This window comes from Ochotona curzoniae, unplaced genomic scaffold (assembly GCF_017591425.1).
Source record: "Ochotona curzoniae isolate NIBS_2020 unplaced genomic scaffold, NIBS_Ocur_1.0 contig_1071, whole genome shotgun sequence".
Classification (NCBI taxonomy): Eukaryota; Metazoa; Chordata; class Mammalia; order Lagomorpha; family Ochotonidae; genus Ochotona; species Ochotona curzoniae.
In genome coordinates, this window is record NW_024464939.1 from 44,970 (window position 1) to 69,242 (window position 24,273).

General features: G+C 40.1%; 1 protein-coding gene across 1 annotated transcript in view; it reads left to right on the forward strand.

Annotated features, from left to right (window-relative positions):
- Positions 1-24,273, forward strand: part of NECAB1 (N-terminal EF-hand calcium binding protein 1) — a 203,502-nt gene that overhangs the window by 23,775 nt on the left and 155,454 nt on the right. Inside the window, exon 3 of the mRNA XM_040993280.1 lies at positions 11,407-11,515. Within this exon, the coding sequence (XP_040849214.1) occupies positions 11,407-11,515 (109 nt within the window). The remainder of the gene's footprint in view (positions 1-11,406; positions 11,516-24,273) is intronic.

Here is a 24,273-nt window from a genome sequence, read left to right on the forward strand (position 1 = left end):
CTTTCCACTGGCTTACTCCCTAAATGGCGGCAGTGTCTGGAGCTGAGCTGACCGAAGGCCAAGAGCCAAGAGTATTTTCCCATTCTCCCCCATGGATACAGAGTCCCAAGGCTTTGGCCATCCTATACTACTTTCCCAGGCCACAAGCAGGGATCTGGAAGGAAGTGGAGCAGCCGGGACATGAACTGGCCTCCATTTGGGGTGCCAGTACTCCAGGCAGAGATTAGCCAATTGAGCCATTGTGCCAGTCCCAGGATTTGATTATCACCTATAGTCCTTGCTTGCACTTACACTGAACCACAGTCTTTTTGCCTTTTGCTTGCTGAATTTTTTCTTTACTGGAACCTTAAGTTCCAGTAAATGTAAATTAAAGATGTGTTATCTCAAACGTGAAAGAGAGGGACCGGTGTGCTGGCACAGCAGACTAACACTCCAACATGTGGCTGCGGTGTCCTATATGGGCACTCGTTTGTGTCCTGTCTGCTTATATCCAGTCCAGCTCCCTGTTTGTGGTTTGGGAAGCAGCAGAGAATGACCCAAAGCCTTGGGACCCTGCACCCACATGGGAGACCAGGAAGAAGCTCCTGGCCCCTGGCTTTGGATTGGCTCAGCTCTTGCCATTGTGGCCACTTGAAGAGTGGAGTGAACCAGCAGGTACTAGATCTTTCTGTAGCTCCCTCTGTCTCTAAATCTGTCTTTCCAATAAAAATAAATGGAACTTTGGAAAAAAAAAAGTGAAGGGGAAAAACCAAAAAGGGAGAGGAAGGGTGAGAGAGAGAAATGGAATATTGTTATATTCTCAGAACTGTAGTTATGGACTATGCTGAATCTGTTAACAGCTAAAAGATTGAAATTAAAAATATTTTAAAGATACATACTAGGATAAACTTTGATATTAAGTAAAATGCTATTTTTCCTGCAAGAAAATTCCCCTACAGTCTGGATAACAGGTACACTCATTGTTTCAGATGGTTCATGGTTACTTCTAAGCCCTGTCAGCTCATGAAGCAAGGGAGTATGTGTGTGCATGTTGATCCATATGTATAACATGCTTCTACATATTTTCATAAATGTCCGAATTAAGCCAAATATGAGGTTAGAGTGATATCTGTTCTATATCTAACATCTGTTGCCAGGCCTGGCATGATGACTCATTGGCTAAAATCCTTGCTTTGTATATGCCAGGATTCCACTTGGGCATTGATTGATGTCCTGGCTGCTCCACTTCCCATCCAGCTCCTTGCTTGTGGCCTGGGAAAGCAGTCAGGGACGGCCCAAAGCCTTGGGTGCCTGCACCTGCGTGGGAGACTGAAGAAGCTCCTGGCTTTAAATTGGCTTAGTCCCAGCTGTTGTGGCCACTTGGGGAGTGAACCAGCACATGAAAGATCTTTCTATCTGTTTCTCCTCTTTTCTGTGTAATTCTGCCTTTCCACTAAAAATAAGCTTTAATACACATTATAATATGGATTATTTTGACCTCCTCCTTGTGCTGATTTTTTTATGCCTTACCTCAACAGTGAGCTATCTTCCTCCCAGCATCTGAATCTAGTAACATCATTGTTTAATTCCAGTTCATACGTGTAGCAGTGACAGAATGTTTAACTCATACCTCCATGTAAAACTGTAACTGCAGTGTGGCGTTTCTGTACAGTTTCTTTCCCTTTAGCTGACAGACTCCATTCATCTCCCAAGGAACTCGGGTCTGCATCATTTCCCTTCCCTCCCTCCATTGAGGCTGTTGCATACATTTCTAGTATATATGAATTATTTTTGAAGGGAGTATGAAGAAAATACTAAAGGAAGAAATATCAAAATAGCTACTAGTGGGACCATACAATTTTTTTCACCCAAGCAATGAGTGATTTTTCTATTGTTCACATTCCAGCCAGAATTTTCAGGTTTTTTTTTCAGGCTTTAATGATTCTAATGCGCTTGTAGTCATAGCTTATCACTATCTGATTGCAGTTCCTTTCTTTAGAGAAATGGATAGTAAACATTTATTCAACAGTCTATTTAAATAATAATTTATTCAAACAATAATAAACATTTATTCAGATATATTTGACACCCATGTATTTTAATTGGTGTCATGCTGGTTTATATTTTTTTCTGCATTTTAATTTAATTTTTTTTTTTTTGCTCTTGAATTTTAAGAAATATTTATATGTCATAGATTTAGGCCCTTATTTAGATTCTTTTTTTAAGATTTACGTATTTTTTATTGGAAAGACAGATTAGATTTGCAGAATGAAGGAGGGACAAAGAGAAAGATCCTGCACCCATTAGTTGACTCCTTGAATAGCTGCAACGGCTGGAGCTGAGTGGATCTGAAGCTAGGAGCCAGGAGCCTCTTCTGAGTCTCCCACGTGAGTGCAGGAACCCAAAGCTTTTGGCCATCCTTGACTGCTTTCCCAGGCCACAGGCAGAGAACTGGATGTGAAGCAGAGTAGCTGGGACACAAACCAGTGCCATTTGGGATCCTGGCACTTGCAAGGTGAAGATTTAGCCAATGAGCCATTGTGCAAGGCCTAGGTATGTGTTTTATAAATACATTCTGCCTTTCGTCTAAGTGTTTCTCCTCCACAAAATAAAGGCTTTGGTTCTGCAGTTCTGATGTCAGTTTTTTGTTTTGGTTTCTTTCTTTCTTTTTTTAGGACTTACACTTTTGGAATCTTACTAAACATATGTAATTCCACCCAAGGTCATTGAGATTTTTTTTCTTGAATTTTTCATTTTGTATTTAGATCTGTTTTCCATTTTAAGTTAACTTACGCTATCATAAAGCTGCAACTTTGCTGATGTTTTACCGGCAGAAGAACAGATGCATAAACGGAACCTCACCAAGAGTTCAGATGTAATAATCTGGCCCACACTGTGTGTGTCGGATGCTGTTAGTGATTGCCGAACCTATGGAGCCTTGTGTGAATTTTGGCTGTTCTTGGATTTTGGTGAATATTTCTATTTTGAGTAATTTCTGAAATTTGCATACATCTCTTCATACTGCTCCTTTATTATCCTTTTAATATCAATGGATTTTATTTTCTATTTTTGTTTCATTTCTTTTGCTTGCTTTGGCTCAGATATTTTTTTTTATCCCTGGTTTTCTGAAGTTAAAGATTTGATACTCAGTTCTTTCTGATTTTAAAGTTATTCATTTAATATTAAAAATTTCCATTTAAGCAGTATTTTTGCTGAACCGAAACATTTTGACAAGCTATGCTGTTGTGTTCATTTGGTTCAAAATAGTCTTTAAAATTTTCTCTTGACTGTTTTTTCTTAGCTAAGTCTTATGTTATTAGAAAAGGTCATGCTTCATTTCCAGTAATGAAGGATTTTCTAGTTGTCGTTCTGTTATGCATCCCAGTTTACTTCCCCGCTGGGCTGAGAACATACTTGGTATGACATTATACTTAGCCAAGAAGTGCTTTATCTTCCATAATGCAGAGTATCTTGGTGAGCATTTCATGTAAAGTTAAGCACATTGTATATTCTGCTGCTGTTGGGAAAAAAAATCTACAAAAAATATCTACTTTGAGAAGTTCATGCAAAATGGAATTAAAATTTTATCTTAGTGATCTATGCTTTTTTATAATATGCATTGTTCATGAGCTCTATGAAGATCCCTTATAAAATGATGTTTAAGCCAACTATATCATTGCTAATTTTTTTTTTTATTTTTGGCCTACTAGTTATTGAGGGAGAAGTGTGAAAATCTATAGCTGCATTGGTTGCTCCTTTGAGTTCTGAGTGGCATTTGTCCCACATATTTTGAAGTTCTATTATTAGGTATACACACATTTATTAATGTTCATTTCCAGGAAAATTAACCATAATTAGGTAGTGTCATTTCTTATTTTCACATCTTTGAATATATACAATTTTGTGTAGAAAGCATATAGCTTATTCTTTTTATAATCACTCTAACAATGTCTTTTTTATATCTATCAAATCACATTTAAAGTGGTTATTCCTATTCTTTGGTTAATATCTATAATATTTGCAATGCTTTTCTACAGTTGAATTATTTGCTTCTTTTCCTGCCCTTCCTGCTTCAAATCAGTGTTTTCTAGATTCTATTTTATTTTCTCTTTAAGAAAATCTATTATTTCATATTTCTTTTCTGCTGTTCCATGTGATGTGCATATGCATAATTCATTTCATTATCATTAATATTTTTGTATTATTATTAAATTGTTCTTTATACAGTTATCTCAGATTAGTTCAAGATAAGAAGAGTATTTTATTTTACTCATTGCTCGTCCCATGACATCCTTCTAATTAAGTGGATCTGAGTTTCCTTTTACCCCATAAGAATTTCTAATATTTCTTAAAGGTCAATTCTGTTGACAATGAACAATTCTGTCTGATAAAGTCAGCTTGACTTTCACTTTTGAAGGATAACTTCAATGGATACATAATTCTGTGTTGTGATGTTTTCCTTCAATGCTTTAAATATTTCATTGCCCTTTCTTATTGCTTACTGCTTTCTAAGAAATCCAGTGTAACTGTAATTCTTATCCATGGTCCTCTGTAAATGAGATTTTTCTATTGGTTGTTTTTCTCTATTTTTAAATTTCCTCTGTCTTTTGTGAAGTTGGCTCTGACATGCTTTAACATGAGTTTGGTTCTTTTTCGTGTGTGGTGGGAGAGGTTCATTTTTCTTGGGTACATGCTGAGATTCCTGGTTTTGCTGTTGGGTGCTGTCTGTTTAATTGTTGGAAAATTCTTGACCATTATTACTTCAAATATTCCTTATGCTCCATGCTCTTTCTTTTTGATTTTTTACAGAGTTCTTGGATATTTTGTTCTGCCTTTGCTTGTTCAGTCATTTCTCATTCTTTTTTTCCCATGCGTTATTTTCATGCAGTTGGTGTTTTTGAAAGGATAATGATTTTAAGTGCTCACAAAAACAAGATTAATATTGCTCGAGGGAGGGAAATACTGACATGGTCATTGACCATCCTTAAGCTCTCCGATTGTTTGCTTGACTGTGTTAATTCCATTGATGAGCCAGGTAAAGGTATTCTTCATTTCTGCTACAGGTTTGAAAAATTATTTGTAGTATTTCCTGTCTATTCTTTTTTCAGAGTTTTCATCTGTCCGCTTACATTTCTTGTTCAGTAGCTTCAATGTGTGTGTCAAATCCGAGTCTGATTATGATGCTTGTTTTGTCTCTTCGGACTGTGCTTTTCCCTTGTGTTTTAGCAGGACTTGTAATGTTTTCTGTGAAAGCTAGATATGATGCTTCTCATCACAGAAACTGAGGTTACTAGGCCTCTAGTGTGAGGACTTACGTTAAACTCATTGAGCTGTGCAGCGTTAAATGTTGGTTCTAGTTGCGAGTCCCAGAGGTTTCGAGTTCCTCTTGGGTCTTCTTGTCTGTTGACTGTGTTTCCCTAGGCACTCCTCCTCTGCAGTGAGACTGAGCTGATGACTCTTTCAACTCTGATTTATCTTTATTACATGGTATAATGGTAAGGAATAGGGGAGTAGATATGATCACATCATATTCATTTGATGACCCCTGATCCAACCTCTGCCATAACCACCAAGGGCCCTTTCTTGCCTTTGCACTGTGAGAACCTGGGGAGGCTCCAGGAAGCAGAACTCAGCGCACCATGAAGGTTTCTTGAAGATCACAGCCTATAAGACAGCACTCTCATGCAGCCCACACTCAGCTCCCAGCAGTTCATCCACATCATCACCTCGATGTGTCTGTCCGTCTCCTGCTCCCATGGCTCCTGCCACAAGGAAGCAGCTCTTGGCCTGCATTCCCTGGTTTCTCATCTGCCCAGAGTTACAGCAGCAATTTTTCCCTGACTTCATTTCTCTTCTAGGTCTAAGGAAAGTCAGTGAATTTCAGCCTTGTTGTGTTCTGAGTATTTAGATACAATATCTAACATCTCATGCGTTTACTCTGTGAATTAAACTCAGTAATGCTTTCCAGGTGTTCTTCTTGCACCATGGATTCTGTTATTACGTGTCATTGGAGATGATCATCCTTTGATATTTTGATCTTGGTAATCTAAAATATTTAAAGCATCCATATTATTAAAGTAATACGTGAAAGGAAAGTATTTTGAAAGCATAATCATTTAAGTGTTCACAAAACTACTTAAAAATTGCCATGGTTCTAGGGTGTCAGAGCTCTAGCTGTTGGCATAATTTTAGATGCAATTTGAAGCATACATTAAATGAGTGCTTAAGGAATTTATTAGGATTTTCCTAAAAAGCCAAACCAGTAGTATATGCTTGCGGATTGATAAGGAATGACATAGGAGGGAATTGCCTTCTGGGATTGTGGTTGGCACGCAGCTGCTTGTTTATAATCACTTGTGCCACTCCCTCCAGCGAGTTCCAGTTCTGGGTTCTTACATTAGACTTCTACCATGGTCTGTGCAGCCCAGCTCTCACCAGTCTCCACCTCGTGTGATACTATGCTGAGGCTGTACCCATAATTATAGAAATTTGAAGTTTCCAAAGTCTGTTCTGAGTTTTTTGGATTTTCACTATATGTATTCTACCCAGTAGGACTCTAACTCAACTACTGAGTCTTAGTAACGCTTAAGCATTGTTCCAATCCCCAAATCTCCTTGAGCTTTTCCATAACAATATGTCTTACTGCCTACTGGGTGTCTCTATTCCATAAACACGTGTAATTTGCACATGCTTTCTCCGCAGTGTCCTGGCTCTCAATGAGTGACAATAACTGGTGCTTCAACCAGTAAGATTCATGGTTGACTTTGTGTTCACTCTCACCATCACCAGCTCATTGCTCATTCCAAAACAGATTATACATCTTTCACTTCTCTTTCTGTCACATTTGATTTTTTTTTTAAAGATTTATTTTGTTTTTATTGGAAAGGCGGATATACATAGAGAAGAGACAGAGAGGAAGATCTTCTGTCCGATGATTCACTCCCCAAGTGAGCACAACGGCCGATGCTATGCCGATCCGAAGCCAGGAGCCTCTTCTGGGTCTCCCACACGGGTGCAGGGTCCCAAGCCTTGGGCCATCCTCGACTGCTTTCCCGGGCCACAGGCAGGGAGCTGGATGGGAAGAGGGGCCGCCGGGATTAGAACTGGCGCCCATATGGGATCCCGGGCGTGCAAGGCAAGGACCTTAACCACTGCACCACTGCGCCGGGCCCTCACATTTGATTTTGCCTGTAATTTTATAGTGGTTGATTCTACCTGCTACAACTGCAGTCAGCTCTCTGAAGTACGACAATGGCTCCTAAGTGTTTTTGGGAGAGCTGCTGATCTGGTTCAAAACTCCATACTGTGATTTTCCATGTTCAGAGCTTCTGATGGCATTGCCTTTTTGTGTTTAACACTCTGACTTCTCCTTCCTTCCAAATATACACTCTTTTAGTATTCTGATTTTTCTTTCGATGTCTAATTTGCGTAATTTCTTACCCATAACTTAGTATTCCCTCCACATGAAATAATATTTCTTTATAAAGATCTTCCTTCAATAATCCCAGTTTTCCACTGTGTCCTACCACAAGTGCCACTTTCTGGGAAGTCTTGTCTATGTCACACCACTCCGACCTGGGTCCCTAAAGTTGCCCTTTCCGTTCTGCAAGTACTTGATTGTTAATTTGCTGTCTTTTATGATGGCCAGATCCTTAAGAACTTGTCTACCAATATCCTTAGTGTGAACTGCAGTGTTTGACAGACATTCAGATATTGATAAGTATTTAAGGAATAAATGGATGAAAGTGTTTGGCCAACAAATGTAAATCCTTATTTTATTATTTTATTTTATTTTGTATTTCATTTTATGACAAAGTTTCATAGGCTCTGGGATTCCCCCAGCCCTTCCCCAACCCTCCCCCCGATACTGAATTCCTCCATATTGTTACAGTTCATTACCAGTCATGATTCCTTCATTGTGGGCATGGACCATGGAAAGAATTCAGCATCTTATTGTCCAGATAAATTCAACAGTTTCGTTGAGAGATCATTCTTGGTCTGAAAGTAGAGCTGGCAGGATATTATCCCCTCCATGAGATGCCACTATACAACTTCAACAACAGAAAGAAACATGGAAATTAGCTACATCATGAAGTTAATTACCATGGTATTTGGCAACCAATATGTTAGAAAATGCAAGTTCTTAATCACATCCTGTAACTACTTCCTTGACATCTCAATTTTAGTATATACACAACCAACTGCTATAACCCTTAAATTGGTTATAGGGTACTATTCAGCTGTCTCATGTCTATTTTCATTTTTATAGTAAATCCATATTTTAAGACTCAAGATATCTCATTCTAAGTACACTACACAACGGCATCCTACTGTTTCCATGTCAAAAACATTAATGGAATTTATAAGGTAAAAGAGAGTAAGTTAGAGGGGAGCTAAGTATATTTAAGAGAAAATCAGAAAAAGTATTTGATTCTCAGAGAAAAAAATAACAGAGATATTGGGGGATTTTTAAAAATAAATATTTATTTGAAAGAGTTACAAAGAGGGAGCTGAAGAGGCAAAGAACGTGAGAAAAAAAGGGGGGGGGGGAAAGAGGGGGGGTGAGGAAAGAGAGAGAGAGAGAGAGCTTTAGTCTACTGGTCAACTCCCTAAATGGCCATGATGGCCAGGGTTGGGCCAGGCCATGTCCATGAGCCAGGAGCTTCTTTGAAATTTCCCTTGTAGGCACAGAAGCTCAAGCACTTGGGCCATTTTCTGCTGCTTTCCCAGATGCATGAGCAAGGTGCTGGACCATTAGTGAATACTCAGGGCTTGAACTCTTAAACTGATGTCCTTATAGGGTACTGTTGCCGCAGGTGGCAGTTTTATTCTACAACTGACCCCTACAACAGGAAATTTGACCCCATTCTATTTAGCTTTTCTGTGAGCCAGATCAACAGAAGTCAGTGTCATTCAATTAAAAAAAAAATAGGAACATTGAAGTCAAAATAGAATAACAAAAATACAGTTATTTATTCATGCAGAATCATACTTCAAGGGGATCTTTTCCTCCCTTTCCTTGAAAAAAAAATTCGAAAAATTATTTGAAAGTTACTCTATGTACTGTTTAAAAGTGAAGTGGCCTAAAGCTTGCAGGCATTGTGTGTGTGGTAAAACGGGCTTTCAAAGCAGACTTCCATGCTTCAAGCCAGGACTTTAATCCAGTACCTCCGTCTTCCCTTTACATTTTTCCCAATAAGGTTTACCTTTTGATGCTTTCTTGTAGAATGATTTGAGCATTTTTAAAGTCAGTGTATTTATTTAATACTGTGCACATTATTCCTTGAAAACACTTACTTATCATAGGTTTGGTGCAGTGTTAGAGAAGCCCACCCCATGCACAGGATTCTGTAACAGCCCGAGTCAGCCCACACAGGAATTAGTACTGGTTCACCAGGGAAAACACAGTCCATCGTCAGTATGTGTACATTACTTTGTTTACACAGTGGTGACGCTGAAAATAGTGGGCTGGCTTCTGTATATTCCTTTTCTTTCATTCTTTTATTTGAAGATAGTGAGTGAAAAAGTCTTCTACTCTCTCTCTTTAGCCTATATCTAGACCTAGTATATTTGGCATATTTTTCTGGAAATGCATATTTTCATCAATGTAAGAAGATATAGATAGAAACACTACACAGAGCCTAATCCAGGATATATAGCAGGTTATATGGAACTGAAGTTTAAAACAGTCTTAGGAGGCATGAGTGTGAAGCAACTCATCTTAAAAGAGAAGCAGCACTTCAGACAACTGATGAGCCTTGTAGATTGCACTTGTGTTGGCAACAACTGCGTTGCTGCATACCCGCCTAGGGACTAGGGTTACAAAAAAGACAACACACAGTGGGCCATTCTTGTAAAGAGAATGCAGTTTATTCAAAGTTGGTTTGCATTTTTATAATCTGCTTAGCTCCTCCCAGTACTTTCCCAATGCTCAAGCAACTCCTAAGCTCCCCCAAGGGCATCTTAAAAAAGGGGAAGCAGGGAAGAGGGAACTTGAAATCAAACCAGGGGCCGAGATTGCCCTTCCTGTTACACCTTGAGAAACAAGCTAAGCTGTGGAGTTAACCCTTGGGAGACCCGGCCGTGCACACTTGTGAATAGCTGAGCTCTTGTTTGTGCAGTCTGTGCTTTGATCTGTGTATGAAGCTTTGGCCTTCCTGAACCCTAGGCTTGCCTAGTTAATTACTGGCAAGAATTCACTGAAAGAATGAATACCTTATGGTACCTAGTCAGTCAAAAAGCCAATGAAATATATCGTTTCAAAACTCTTCAGTGTGTATGCATTTATATTTCACAAATAAGGATTTTTGAAAACATTATAACTTTAGGTCCTTAATGGAAAATCTAAGTGATTCAGTGACCAGGTTGATGTGTCCTTTACAGTAGGATCTTTCAGGTGTTCATGCAAGGAGGAATCACACGGTTGCCAAATGTTCTTCTTCTTCTTTTAAACTCAAACTGCCATACCTTTAAAGTCTCTTTGTGTTTTTTATCCTTACTGAGTTCTGTGTAAGATACCCATATATACACTCTTCTCCCTGCTACTCAGAGGATCTTCAGATTCTTTGCCTTTTGCAGCCACAATAAATAAAAGGTATTTTTGTCATTGGTGGGGCAAGTTAAGTCATTGCTTGGAACATCTGCATTCCAGATCCGAGGCCCAGCTCCTCTCCTTCCAATTCAGCTCATGGATGATGTACTTGAGATAGCTCCTGGCCATGATATGCCCAGCATAGGCTGTTGTGGGTGTTGATAAACAATGGGTGGAAGATACCTCTCTCTCCCTCTCTCTTTCTTTCTCTTGCAACCTCTCCTCTCTTCTGCTCCCCCACTTCCCCATTCCCCAATGTACCTCCCTTCCTCCCTCTCTTTGCCTTTTAAGCAGGCAATCCTGTAAAATTCTAAAAGTACTCATTTGTTTAAATGGTATAAGAATCAACAGCATTAGTCGTACAATTATAACAAGTCTTGACATGCACATGTGAGTATTCAGTCAGTATGCACTTAGTAGACATTGACACTGACCCTGCAATCTGTTAGATCCTGCATTTGCTTGGAATTGTGAAGGCAAAACAACAGAATAATTGACTCTTTGTTGGGCTCTACATTGTTCGTGCAGATATCTCTTTAGTATGGGCAATCAAGTGGCTCTTTGGATGTTAAATATCTGTCACATGAATAAATGACCCCAAAAGACCCCAACAGCTCAGACTTCTAGTCCATCAAAGTATATACCTGAAGTCTATGTGGTATGTAGGTATGTTAAATTATCTTTCTGAGACCCAGAACTGTTCCTTCTTACTGAATGAGGTGTATACCACACACACAACACATAGCGCAAGCATTTGGACAGAGTTTTAAAGGTCAGAAGATAGAACAAGTATACAGCTTAAATGAAGTGCTTCTTTTCTGTTCTTACCATTTCAGATGATGGAAAGTTGTCCTTTGAAGAATTCAAAGCCTACTTTGCAGATGGTGTTCTCAGTGGAGAAGAATTACATGAGCTCTTCCACACCATCGACACCCATAACACAAAGTAAGGATTTCGAACTAGATTCTGTAAATGGGGCAGAGAGAGTGTGAGTGAGGACATGCGCATGGAGAGGAGCGAGGAGAGACACATGGAGGGCACATTCTGTAATGCTTCCCTAAGTCTGATTCTGAGATAACTCCTCTTTAGTAATTGAAATGCTCTGAAAGGCCGAACAATCTCCAGGAAGCTCTTCTAAAGTGGTTTTAGATTGCTCCCTTTTAGCAGAATGCAAAACAAGAGAATATAAGTAATTCTCTTATTAATAGACAAGTGGAATTTTGCATTGTTACTTAGGTGTCATGTCAATTTGCCTTGTTTAAAAATTGACCTTAAAGTATTCTTATCATGGTGATGTGGGTGGTTTGTAGCAGTCATCTGGACACCTCAGGTAATCAGTGCTAAGTCGTTGTTAGCGGAGGGGTGCAAGTGTGTAGGACACAAAATTATCCCTGAATAGTCAATGTCTGTAGCGACCTATCCATTTAATTTATTTTCCCTAAATACATCTCTTTTTCATTAATATAATGCCTAGACTGTTCTATATTAATGCATTTAAGAATGTCCTATGTGTATACTCATTATGCCTAAAGTATATAATAATGAGGACTTTGAGCTATAAAACAATAGAGATCTGCCTTTGTTTTGATTAAACTGGATGACGTTCTTTTGTGAAAAAGCACCATTTCAGCCATGCCTTTGGACTCGTCTGTGTGACTGTTGCTTGAACAGTCACAATCTTGCATTAGGCCAAGTGTGGTGCTGGTGTCAGGTAGTGAGATAGCACATAAAAAATCAAAAACAAATGCTTCTGGGATACATCTGTGAATAAACATGTCCTTCAGGCCAGCTATTAAAATTTTAAAAGATTAAATTCCATTTTCTCAAGCTGCTGATTATTTTTAAACCAATCAGTTTGTAGTATTTTTCACCACAGTGGGATTACATATTCTTTATACAATGGCTTAAGTATTTTGTTGTCAGAAATAGTATTGATAATTGTAAATTAAGAAGTTAAATTCAGATGTATAAATCTAGAAAATGATAGGTGGTACAATATGGAATCAGCTTATAGGTTAGTATAGAAATGGATTCACTAACTTGAAATGTAGCAGTGCTGCCTAAAAACCTATTTGAGTTATGTGTTCACAGAACGTGTTGGGACGACTAGAGAGAGGGAATGTTAGCCCAGTTAATAGGTACAGGGACAGTTCAAACAAGTTAGGTCATCATAGAAAAATAGAAATTGTTTTGTAAAGGAATTAGAAGTAGGGAAAGAAAGGAATTCCAAACAGAGGTGAGACCAGTAGGAAAAGCCTGGAATCGTAACAGGGAGGGGAGTAGCACATTTTTTTTTGTTGTTTGTTTTTTTTTTTTTAACTTGCTGAAGCACCAACTCTGAGGCTGAGATTGGAAGAAGAGGGTCTGAGAGGGAGCATGGGCCAGCCAAGAAGGGATTTGTTTTATGTCATTACAAAAATGCTTCATCTTTGTTCCAGCAGTCAGGGGAAGCTCTTTGTGATTATGGTTTCAGTAAAGAAAGAGTTTAAGGGGATGAAGATGGAAGAAGATTGCAAATGATTTCAGTTGAACCTTTAAGTGTCTGTTGGGAAAGAATGTTTATATGTGGAAGAAAGGAAATCATTATTATTCTGAGAAATGATACTCTTGAGAGAAAAAATGAGCAGAGGCTCCATTTAAGTCTCAGATGTTAAGAAGATGCCGAGTCCACCGTGCATGCTGATTATCTCTTGCTTGCTACATTTGTCATAAAGTTATAGCAATATCTGCATTTAGAATATTTATTGAGACGTATAGTTCCAGAATTGGGTGTCATGATGATTTTTCAGTGTGTATTTACTCATATTAGTGAAAAACACAATTTCCAATAGATCTTGTTGGGCTGATTTTGATTTTTTTTTTTTTTTTTTTTTTATTGTTGCTTACACTGTATTGTGTAGTACAGTTTTATAGGCGCTGGGGATTCCCCCCACCCCTCCCCATACCCCTCCCCCCATGGTGGATTCCTCCACCTTGCTGCATAACCATAGTTCAAGTTCAGTTGAGATTCATTGCTTGCAAACACATGCCTAGCATAAAGTTCAGCGTCTTATTGTCCAGATAAGTTCAGTGGCCTCCTGGGGAGACCTTCTATGGTCTGAAGATAGGTCTAACAGAGTAAAGATCCGGTCGGTTAAAAGCCGCAACAAGGCCTCAGTATCAATATCCAACATTATGGAATTAATTGACATAGTATTGGGTAAACAATATGTTAAAAATAATGCAAGTTCCATTCTTCGAAACATCTGGGTTGAGACAGCATCAATGACACGTTCAAAAAATAACAAACAACCAAACAATAAATTACAGGTTAAATCAAGGCGAACATGTGGTATCTAATCTTTTGGGATTCACTCATTTCCCTTAGCATTATAGTTTCCAGTTGTGCCCATTTAGCCACAAAGAACTGCATTTTGTTTTTTTTAACAGCTGAGTAGTATTCCATGGAGTAGATGAACCAAAGCTTTCTTATCCAATCTTCTATTGATGGGCATTTCGGTTGCTTCCATGTTTTTGCAATTACTGATTGTGCTGCAATGAACATGGGGATGCATGTTGGTTTGTCGTAAAACAGGTGTTTTGGATATATTCCTAGGAGTGCTATTGCTGGGTCATATGGCATGCAGATTCCGAGTTGTTTGAGTGTTCTCCAGACTGATTTCCATAAAGGCTGTACCAATTTGCAGCTCCACCAGCAGTGGAGTAGGGTTCCCTTTTCCCCGCATCCTCGCCAGCAAGCGTCGTTGGTGTTCTTGTTTATGTGGGCCAATCTTACTGGTGTTAGGTGGTACCTCATCGATGTTTTAATTTGGATTTCCCTTATTGCTAGGGAGCTGGAACATTTTTTCATATGTTTGTTTGCCATTTGGACTTGCTCCTTTGTGAAATGTTTGCCCATTTCCCTTGCCCATTTCTTGAGTGGCTTGTTTGTTTTGGTTTTTTGGTTGTTTTGAAGTTCTTTGTATATCCTGGAAATTAGCCCCCTATCGCCTATATCGTGTGCAAAGATCTTCTCCCACTCTGTGGGTTGCTTTTTTACTTTGTTGATTGTTTCCCTTGCTGTACAGAAGCTTCTTAGTTTGATGAGGTCCCATTTGTTTATTCTGTTCTCAACTGCTATTGCTTTTGGTGTCCTTCTTAGAAAGTCGGAACCTACTCCTAGGTCTTGCAGTGTATTTCCTACATTTTCTTGCAAGAGTTTGAAGGTTTCTGGATGTAGGTTTAGGTCTTTTATCCATGTAGATTGGATCTTAGTGTATGGTGATAGATGTGGGTCTATCCTTTTGTTTCTACAGGCTATCAGCCAGTTGTCCCAACAACATTTACTAAAGAGGCCTTCCCACTTGCTTGAGCTATCATTGGTCTTTTTGTCAAAGATTAATTGGCTGTATTTGTGTGGGTTCCCTTTTGGTGCTTCTATTCTATTCCATTGATCTTCTTTTCTGTCTTTGTGCCAGTACCAGGCTGTTTTGATAACCACTGCTCTATAGTATGTCCAGAGGTCCGGGATTGTGATTCCCCTGCTAATCTCTTATTTTTCAGGATGGTTCTAGCTATTCGTGGTTTTTTGTGTTTCCAGATGAACTTTTGAATCATTGTATCCAGTTCCGTGAAGAATGTTTTGGGCAATTTGACTGGAATTGCGTTGAAAATGTATATTGCTTGTGGTAGTATAGACATTTTAATGATATTGATTTTGCCTATCCAGGAGCACGGGATGTTATTCCATCTTTTGAGGTCTTGTTCAATTTCCTTTTTAAATAGTTTGTAGTTTTCTTCGAATAGGTCTCCTACGCTTTTGGTTAGATTTATTCCCAAATACTTCATACTTCTCTCTGCTATTTTGAATGGTATCCTGTTGGTTAGATCTTCTTCCATCTTGGTGTTATTTGCGTACACTATGGCTGTTGATTTTCGTTCGTTAATTTTGTACCCCGCCACTCTGCCAAACTCTCGTATAAGTTCTAGCAGTTTCTGTATTGATTCTCCTGGTTTTTCTATGTATAGGATTATGTCATCTGCATATAGTGAAAGCTTGACTTCTTCGTTTCCTATACGTATGCCTTTGATTTCTTTTTCTTGTCTTATGGCCTCTGCAAGTACCTCTAGGACTATGTTGAATAGCAGTGGTGATAGCGGGCACCCTTGTCTTGTTCCAGATCTCAGTGGGAAGGGTTCTAGCTTTTCTCCATTCAGTATGATACTGGCGTTGGGTTTTTCATAAATTGCTTTAATTATGTTGTGGATTTTCCCATCTATGCCTACTTTGGCTAGAGTTTTTAGCATGAAGAGGTGTTGGATTTTGTCGAAAGCTTTTTCTGCATCTATTGAAACTATTATGTGGTTCTTGTTTTGCAGTTTTTGGATATGGTTTATAACATTTATGGATTTCCGAATGTTGAACCATCCCTGCATTCCAGGGATGAATCCTACTTGATCCGGATGAATGATCTGTCTGATGATTTTTTGAATTCTATTGGCTAGGATTTTGTTGAGAATTTTAGCATCAATGTTCATCAGAGAGATAGGTCTGTAGTTTTCCTTCTCTGATGGTTCTCTGTCCGGTTTTGGGATTAAGGTGATGTTGGCTTCATAGAATGAGTTTGGGAGGGTTGCTTCCTCCTCTATTGTTTTGAAGAGCTTGTAGAGGATTGGGGTTAGTTCTGTTCGGAATGTTTTGTAGAATTCTGTAGTGAAGCCGTCTGGGCCTGGGCTTTTTTTCGTTGGGAGATCCTTGATGACTGTTTCAATCTCTACCTCGGTTATGGGTTTATTTAATTCTGCAGTTGCCTCCGGACTGAGTTTTGGTAAGTGGTGGGAGTCCAGGAACTTTTCTATTTCTTGGTGGTCCTCAAATTTGTGGGAGTACAGTTCTTTGTAGTAATTTCTAATTATTTTCTTAATGATTGCAGTGTCTGTTGTTATGTTGCCTTTTTCATCTTTAATGCTATTGATTCTCACTTTCTCTTGTTTTTTTTTTGGTCAATCGGGCCAGTGGAGTGTCTATTTTGTTTATTTTCTCAAAAAACCAACTTTTTGATTTGTTGATTTTATGTATAGTTTTTTTGATTTCTATTTGGTTTATCTCCTCCCTTGTTTTGATGATTTCTTGTTTCCTATTGTGCGTGGGACTCTTCTGCTGCTGTTTTTCCAGATCCTGGAGGTGTGTGGTTAGTTCCTGTATTTGGCGTCTTTCTTGGGCCTTGACATGCGCTCCGATTGCAATGAATCTACCTCTTAGCACTGCTTTGGCGGTGTCCCACAAGTTTTGGAATGTTGTATCAGAGTTTTCGTTGGTTTCCATGAATTTTTTGATCTCATCTTTAATTTCTTCTCTGACCCATTGTTCGTTTAATAGCATATTGTTCAATTTCCAAGAGTGCCTATACTTCCTGGGGAGTTTTGAGTTGTTGATTTCCAGTTTCATCCCATGGTGGTCTGAGAGGGTACATGGTATGATACTAATGTTTTGGAAGTTGTTTAGATTCGCTTTATGTCCTATCATGTGATCGATTCTGGAGAAGGTGCCATGCACCGCTGAGAAGAATGTATAGTCTGTGGCCTTAGGATAAAAAGTTCTATATATGTCTACTAAGTCTAGTTGTTCTATTGTTTGTGTGAGCTCTGTTGTTTCTTTGTTGAGTTTTTGTTTCGTGGACCGGTCCATTGTTGTTAGAGGTGTGTTGAGATCGCCTACAAGAATTGTGCGGGTGTCTATGTCTTCCTTTAAGTCTGTAAGTAATTGCTTTACGTAACTAGGTGCATTAAGATTCGGTGCATAAACATTAATGATGGTGATTGCTTCTTGATGGATCATTCCTTTCACCAGTATAAAATGGCCTTCCCTGTCTCTTTTGATATTAGTTAGAATGAAATCTATTTCATCTGAAATTAGGATAGCTACCCCAGCTTTTTTTTCTCGTCTATTGGCGTGAAATATCTTTTTCCATCCCTTCACTTTCAGTTTCTTTGCATCCTTTCTGGTTAGATGCGTTTCTTGTAGGCAACAGATGGTTGGGTCTTGTTTGATGATCCATTCTATTAATCTCTGTCTTTTGATTGGTGAATTTAGACCATTTGTGTTGAGAGTTAAAATTGAGAGTTTGCAATTTTGCCCTGCCATGTGATTGTGTTGTGTGTGTGTTGTTGCCAATGTAGTTGTCTTGTTTGTGCAGCTTTTAGTTTGGAGACCTTCTTATTTGCCAGCTTTGTTTGTGATTTGCCTCCTTTTTGTCCGGGACTAGTGCATTTCTAAGGAGACTTTGCAGAGCTGGTTTTGTGTAGACATATTCTTCTAGTTTTTCTTTGCTATTGAAGTATCTGATTTCGTTCTCATATACAAATGAGATCTTTGCTGGGTAGATTATTTTTGGTTGACAGTTGTTTTGTTTCAGGACTTGGAAGATCTTTGTCCATTCTCTCCTTGCTTGTAGGGTCTCTTCGGAGAAGTCAGCAGTGATTCTGATGGGTTTTCCCCTGTATGTGATCTTTTCTCTACTTCGTGCTTGTCTCAGGATTCCTTCTTTGTCTTCATTGGAGTAGAACCTGAGCACCGTGTGTCTGGGTGAGGATCTCTTTGGATCATGTCTGTTGGGAGTTCTCTGTCCATCCTGTATGCGGGGTGGATTCGTGTTCCAAGTGTTTTGGAAGTTTTCCTGTATAATTTCATCAAGCACTGCTTGCATCCCAGATTCTCTTTCTACTCCCTCAGGGAGGCCGATGATCCGAATATTCAGTTTTCTAAGGTAATCCTTCATCTCTTGCATCATTTTATTAGTTTTGCTGAGGTTTGTCTCCAGCTGTTTAATTCGCTGGGCACTTTCATTTTGTGTGTCTTCTGTTTCAGAGATCCTTTCCTCTGCCGCATTTATTCTGTTGATGAGGCTTTCAATCTTATTCTCTTGGGCATCCAGTTTGGTTTTGATTTGTTGTATTTCGGTGATTATGCGGTTCTGGTAGTCTTCCAGCTTTGTGTCCACGTCTCTGAGAAATTTTAGCATTATTTTCATCAATTCCTTTGCTGGTAACACGTCCATGTCTTCATCTCGCATCGCCGATATTGATAATGGCTTTTGGCCCATGTTTGGTGGGGTGCTGGCTCTTTCATCTGGAGCACAGCTCTTTCTGGTGGTTTTTCCCATTGCGTTGGTGTATTCTGGTGGGGCAAATGAACCCGTGTGTTGAGGGGCTGTCAGGTGCTTTCCTGTAGAGATTGGAGCCTGCAGGCGTGGTGTTGCCGGGCGTGGTAATTTTCAAGGCACCGTTGGTGCGTTCTCAGGGCCCGGGGCTGAAGAGCACCACCTTGGGGGCCCAGTGGATTCCAGGCACACTCTGGGCACCTCTTCAACAGGTGTGACACCCCAGGGCGTGGAGGGATGGAGGCGCTCTCTGGGTGTGCCCCCTGCACGGGAATCCACAGGACTTAGAAGGTTTTATGTGCTTTCTCCCTGCGTTCTCCGTGTCAGGGACTGCAAGGTTTTTCAGAGCCCACCTGGTGCGTCTCCCACACACGGGACTGTGGGTGAGGCACTTTCCAGGCGTGGCTCTTGTGCAGTGAATCCACCACTCGTGGTGTGTGGGTGTTCAGAGCCCCTGCTCCTGTGTGGCTCTCTCACACCGGCCCTTAGCGGGGGAGTGGCCCAGGCGCCCTGTTATTATTTCACGGCAGGTTCGCACCGTGTCAGTGTGATGCAGGAGTTTTCAGAGCTCTCCTGGTGGGTCGCCCACGCTCAGAACTGCGGGGTGGGAGGCGAGGGGTGAGCAGTTCACCCTATGGGAGTGGTACCTGCGTGTCGGGGACACACAGCGCTACACTTCCCAAGTCTCAAAGCTCCCCTGACATCTGACACCTGCGCTGTGGAGGCGGCTGCTGCAGGCGGGGCCGCCTAGTCTGCTCGGCTGCTGCAGGCGGGGCCGCCTAATCCGCTCGGCTGCTGCAGGCGGGGCCGCCTAATCCGCTCGGCTGCTGCAGGCGGGGCCGCCTAGTCCGCTCGGCGCAGCGACCAGGGTCTTCCCGATGTTATCGCGCTTCCACCAGGCAGGATGTGGAGGACTCCAGATCCTCACCAGCAGCCTCTGCGCACTGAGACGCACTGGCCCTCTCAGTGTAGGAACATCCGAGGCGCCTTCCTGGTGCCCCCTCAGCCACCAACACCACTGTGCGTAGTTCCCAAGGCATAAACCCGACAGCTTCAGTCTCTCTGCCCCGCGTTCTCAGAGGCTGGACCCTCAGTAGGGGGTCAAGGAATGCGGAGGCTACCACGTCAACCCCCCGGCTCACCAAACGTCCGGCCGCTGCAGTCTGCCTCCGCCTCCCGCCGGCGACGGTCCGCCCGATCTCCCCGCCTCCGGGCTGTCCGCGTCTCCCGTCAGGCCGCTTTCAAAAGTGACTCAGCAGGTCTGGAGTGGGATGTCGGTTTCTCTACCTTTGCCCTGCTCCGTTCTCGCTGTTCTTCCGAGTTGTGTGGATCTTTTTGGCTCCACACTGTCCCAGGGAGCCTCACGGACCTCTCCGTGCGATTCCCTGCTGTTCCACTTTGCTGCTTCTGTAACTTTCTATCCCTCTTTCACTGGACGCTCTCTCACAGCCTTCCTCCTACGTCGGCCATCTTCTCTCAGAACCTGATTTTGATATTTTAATTGACATGGCTTTAAAATTATTACGTGCTAAGGATGTATCCATGAGGATTTCCACATTAAGTGCAAAGGAATAATTATCATTGTTAGTTATTCTCATGCATTAGGAACAACATTGTCATCTGATCATAATGATATTCAACCTAATTTGGAGTTAAAGTATAAGAGATGGAGGCTTCTTAATTATATTCATGAAGTTCCCTTGGGGAGAAAAAAAGGTGTCAGTGTCAGACTTTGATCTTTTAGGAACATCAATTCAAACATTGGCATGGAAACTTCAGAGCTTTACTTTAAGCAAGTGATAGCTTTTATCTTTGCATAATACAAATTTTAATTATTTTCCCAATTGTGCTACATTGCCCATTTTTCGCCCCTTCCTCATACCTTCTAAGGCAATAAGTTCTCCTCCCAATCCTGCTGCTGCACAGCTTTCCCCAACCTCTAATCTAATCAAGGCCACAGCCTCATGGGGGAGCCTACTCCTACAGAGGCTGGACTTGAGTAGTCAGATTTCATCCACATTTTGTGGGAGGAGGAGAGATTCAGAGTCCCTCTCTGCTGCAGAAGTCCCCAAGGTACCTGGTTGTTTAAAACCTGTTAGTTTAACCTCTTCTTGGATTGCAGAAATCAGCGTCTGTTTAATACTGTGCATGTTCTATAATACATTTCAATCCATTCTATTCTATGCCAAATTGTATTCTAAGTATCACCAAGTTCATTCTGCCAGCTATGGAAACTTAAGTCTCTTGCCTGGAAAACCTTATATTTGTCATGTTTGCCAAGTGACCTTGAAAATATTTGGGAAGAAAGAAGAAAGAAATGTAATTTCTGGGTCAAATATACTTAATCTTCATTTAAAAGAAAAAAATAATTATTAATTTCCTATTTTACCTAGTTTTACCTCTTTCTCTTCTACCAGAAAACTATGCATTTTGGTCAACTTTTCTAAGAGTTGCCATTCAGGGAGGAAAAAAAGTTAGATTCTACAAAACTTAAGCCTGGAGATAAATAAGCAAAAAACAAATCTGCAGTTTAGTAGCTTATAAAGTAAGGCTACCACAGCAGACGGAGAGCAAAAATATTCACAAGGACGAGCATTAGGTCAACAGGAACCTTCTAGGGTTTATCACAAGTGTTCTCACTCACAAAAAAAACCCAGCTTATCCAGATTTTTGAGTTAGAGGAAAATATGTAGAATTTAGCATAAATCCTGCTGGTTAAGTCATAGCAGAAGAGGAGAGAAAGATGCCTTGGAGACCAGTACGATCCTCTCAGAGTGTAGCAACTTGGACTTGCAGATTGTCAGGGCAGAGCAAATGGCAGATCAGATGGAAGCTGTATTGCAGGATGAAAAAATGGGCATACACTAAAGGGTTGCATGGCCTTCATATGCAGCTTGTGACAAAGGACAGATAACTGATGTATCTAAGTCAACAGTTCTTTGTTCTAAGTTAAAATAAGTTTTGGGTGCTGAACACTGAAATTTTAACTCCAAACTTGTTCAATCACTGAAGCACACTAATGCAACAAAAATATCACCACCTCCTAAAAGAGCTGCCTCTGAAAGTTTCAAAAGCTCTTTCTTAAACTACAGTGTAATTTGTCTTTCTAAACTTCCACTTAGTTCTGTCCCTTAGGGCCATTCAGAATATAAATATTTTATGACAGGTCTTTCTAACAGTTGAAGGCAGCTTTCATGCATCAATGATTGGATAAACTCCCATAATAATTGAGAAGTAATTATAAAAATTGTGTCAGATGGCAGAATTCTACTTCTGAAAAAAAGTTGCTTATTCTAAATTGTTGCATTCTAGTGAAATTGTAAAGCTTGAAGAGCTGGTTTGTAAAGTTATCCAACTTTACTTTACGCAAGATTTCCTCCTTGAGTTATCCACCTCACTGCTTAAGTAGACATGGTTTCTGGAAAGCGGGAAAAGAAGGCAAAGGCATGACTCCTGGAATGAGCCCCAAACCCTGCATGGCATTGTGCGTACAAAGTTGATTTCAATTCCAGTAGTGGACAAGAGAGACCTTTGTATTAACACAACTAAACTAGCTTTATTTAGAACTGGAGGCTTACAAAAAATGTCAAGACTTAAGTGTTTAGAAAAAATGCAGCAAGTCACAATCCCAGGTGCTATTCAACAAGTGTGGCATGACTGAGGAGAAGGAGTGAAAATGAAGGAGTGAGGGAGAAGGAGCAGGAGAGGGCAAGAAGCAATGTGTCAAGAGAACAAAGTGAAAATCAGAGTCCATCAGACTGGAATTAGTAGACAGAGTGTAGATGTTTCAGGGTTGAGATCCAGCCGCACAGATAGGGTTAAGGAGCCTTACTAAAATGGCATTACAAGTGCTCAGACGTAGCCTAAACTGGTCAAGAGGATCCTGGCAGAAAGCACAGCATGCAGGTGAGACACTTCTTGTATGCCAAACGAGGGATGAATGGTCTTTAACAGGCCAAAAGCTGTAGCAGGAAAGCTAAATACCTGTTAGACAGTTTTTCCTCAGCTTCTTCTAGGCTCTATTTGACCAGAATCACAAGAGAGAAAATGATACTGTGGTAAGCAGGGCTTACCGGTTGTGAGTGACAGAAGCATAAACTGAGGTGAAGTCTTGTAAGCTTGCCATGACTCACTAATCTGTTACTGGGTCTCCAGGCACTGATTCCATTAGTCCAAGAGAACTAGCATGGTCATCAGATTTATCTATCATTCACACATTTTGGGGGGATGTTGCTTTGACTTTAGTAATTGCACAAACTCATTTATTTGCTTTGACCATCTGTTTCTTCAACTCACAGATGTGGAAGGGGGAAAAAAAAAGTGGTTATTTCCTGAGAATAGTTTAAACATTCTTTTCATTCCTGTTAAAGTGTTTCTTTAGCACATGGCCATTCCTCCTAAACTAAGTCACCCCACAATTCATGGTGTGGATTGGTTCAGAGGATTTCTCCCTGGGGGAATAGTGCCAGAATCAAACAACAAAATTCTTTTTGATAATTAAGAAGTCTAACATAGTTTGGGGGATTTATTAAGGAGAGAATTTTAATGATGTGAGAATGGCTTATCCTTTATCCTAGAAGTACCAGTTTTATCTAAAATAATGGTAGTAACCAGACCAGATTTGTTCCAAAGTAGATATGATTTTCAAAAGAACAATTTTTAAAAGAAATGTTTAATTTTTAATTGAATGAATTAAAGGAATTAAAGAGCATTTTTTAATTACTATGTGCCATGCAATAATTTGCAGCATCTTCTTTCATCTCAGAAACCAAATAGAAATGTATTATTATCGACAGGCTGCAATGGAATGATCAGAAGAAGGAAGTTAAATAGCTTGCTCTAAATCACCCAGATAGTATCTGTAAATGACTTGGATTTTCACAGGTGTGACTGTAAACAAAACTCAAACTATCCATTGCCATACACCTTCGATACAACCTCATATGTTAGCCGTAGTTTTATATCATAAATCAAAATATTCTAAGACGAATTTAAAAATCACGTAGAGGTGTTTTATTCTGGAGGAAAAGATGGTTACTCCTCTCTAGCTGTACACTATCTTTGGATGTACAGTATAGAGGTAATTGCTTTAATTAGTGCCTTTGTTGCCTAACTTTTAATATCTATTGTATAGGATTTTTACAGTGTGGGAGTTGCTTCAGTGTAGAAATGTTATTCCCTTTTCTTCTGTAGACATTGTTTCCATTCTTTGCCCAGTTCCCCTCGCTCTGTCCTACCTGCACACTTGGAATTCATCTTCGTTTAGACTTACTCATTACTCCCTCCCGTTGCTTTGTGCTCGCCTTCTTTTCTCTGTTGTTCTTGAGAACACTCAGTTTTACTGCTTCTTTTAATCAGCGTATGAAGGCCTTTGCTTTCAAACTATTTCAGATATTTTACATTTCTGACCATATCTAGCAAGTTATTTTTTGCTTGTCAGCTGTTCCACTCAATAAAAACTGAATAATCCTTTAATCATTATTGCCAGTAGGCAATGCCTTAAGTAAAATCAATTACTGATCAGAATGAGTACTGCTTATTGAGCAGCCTAGGTGAATTATCTAT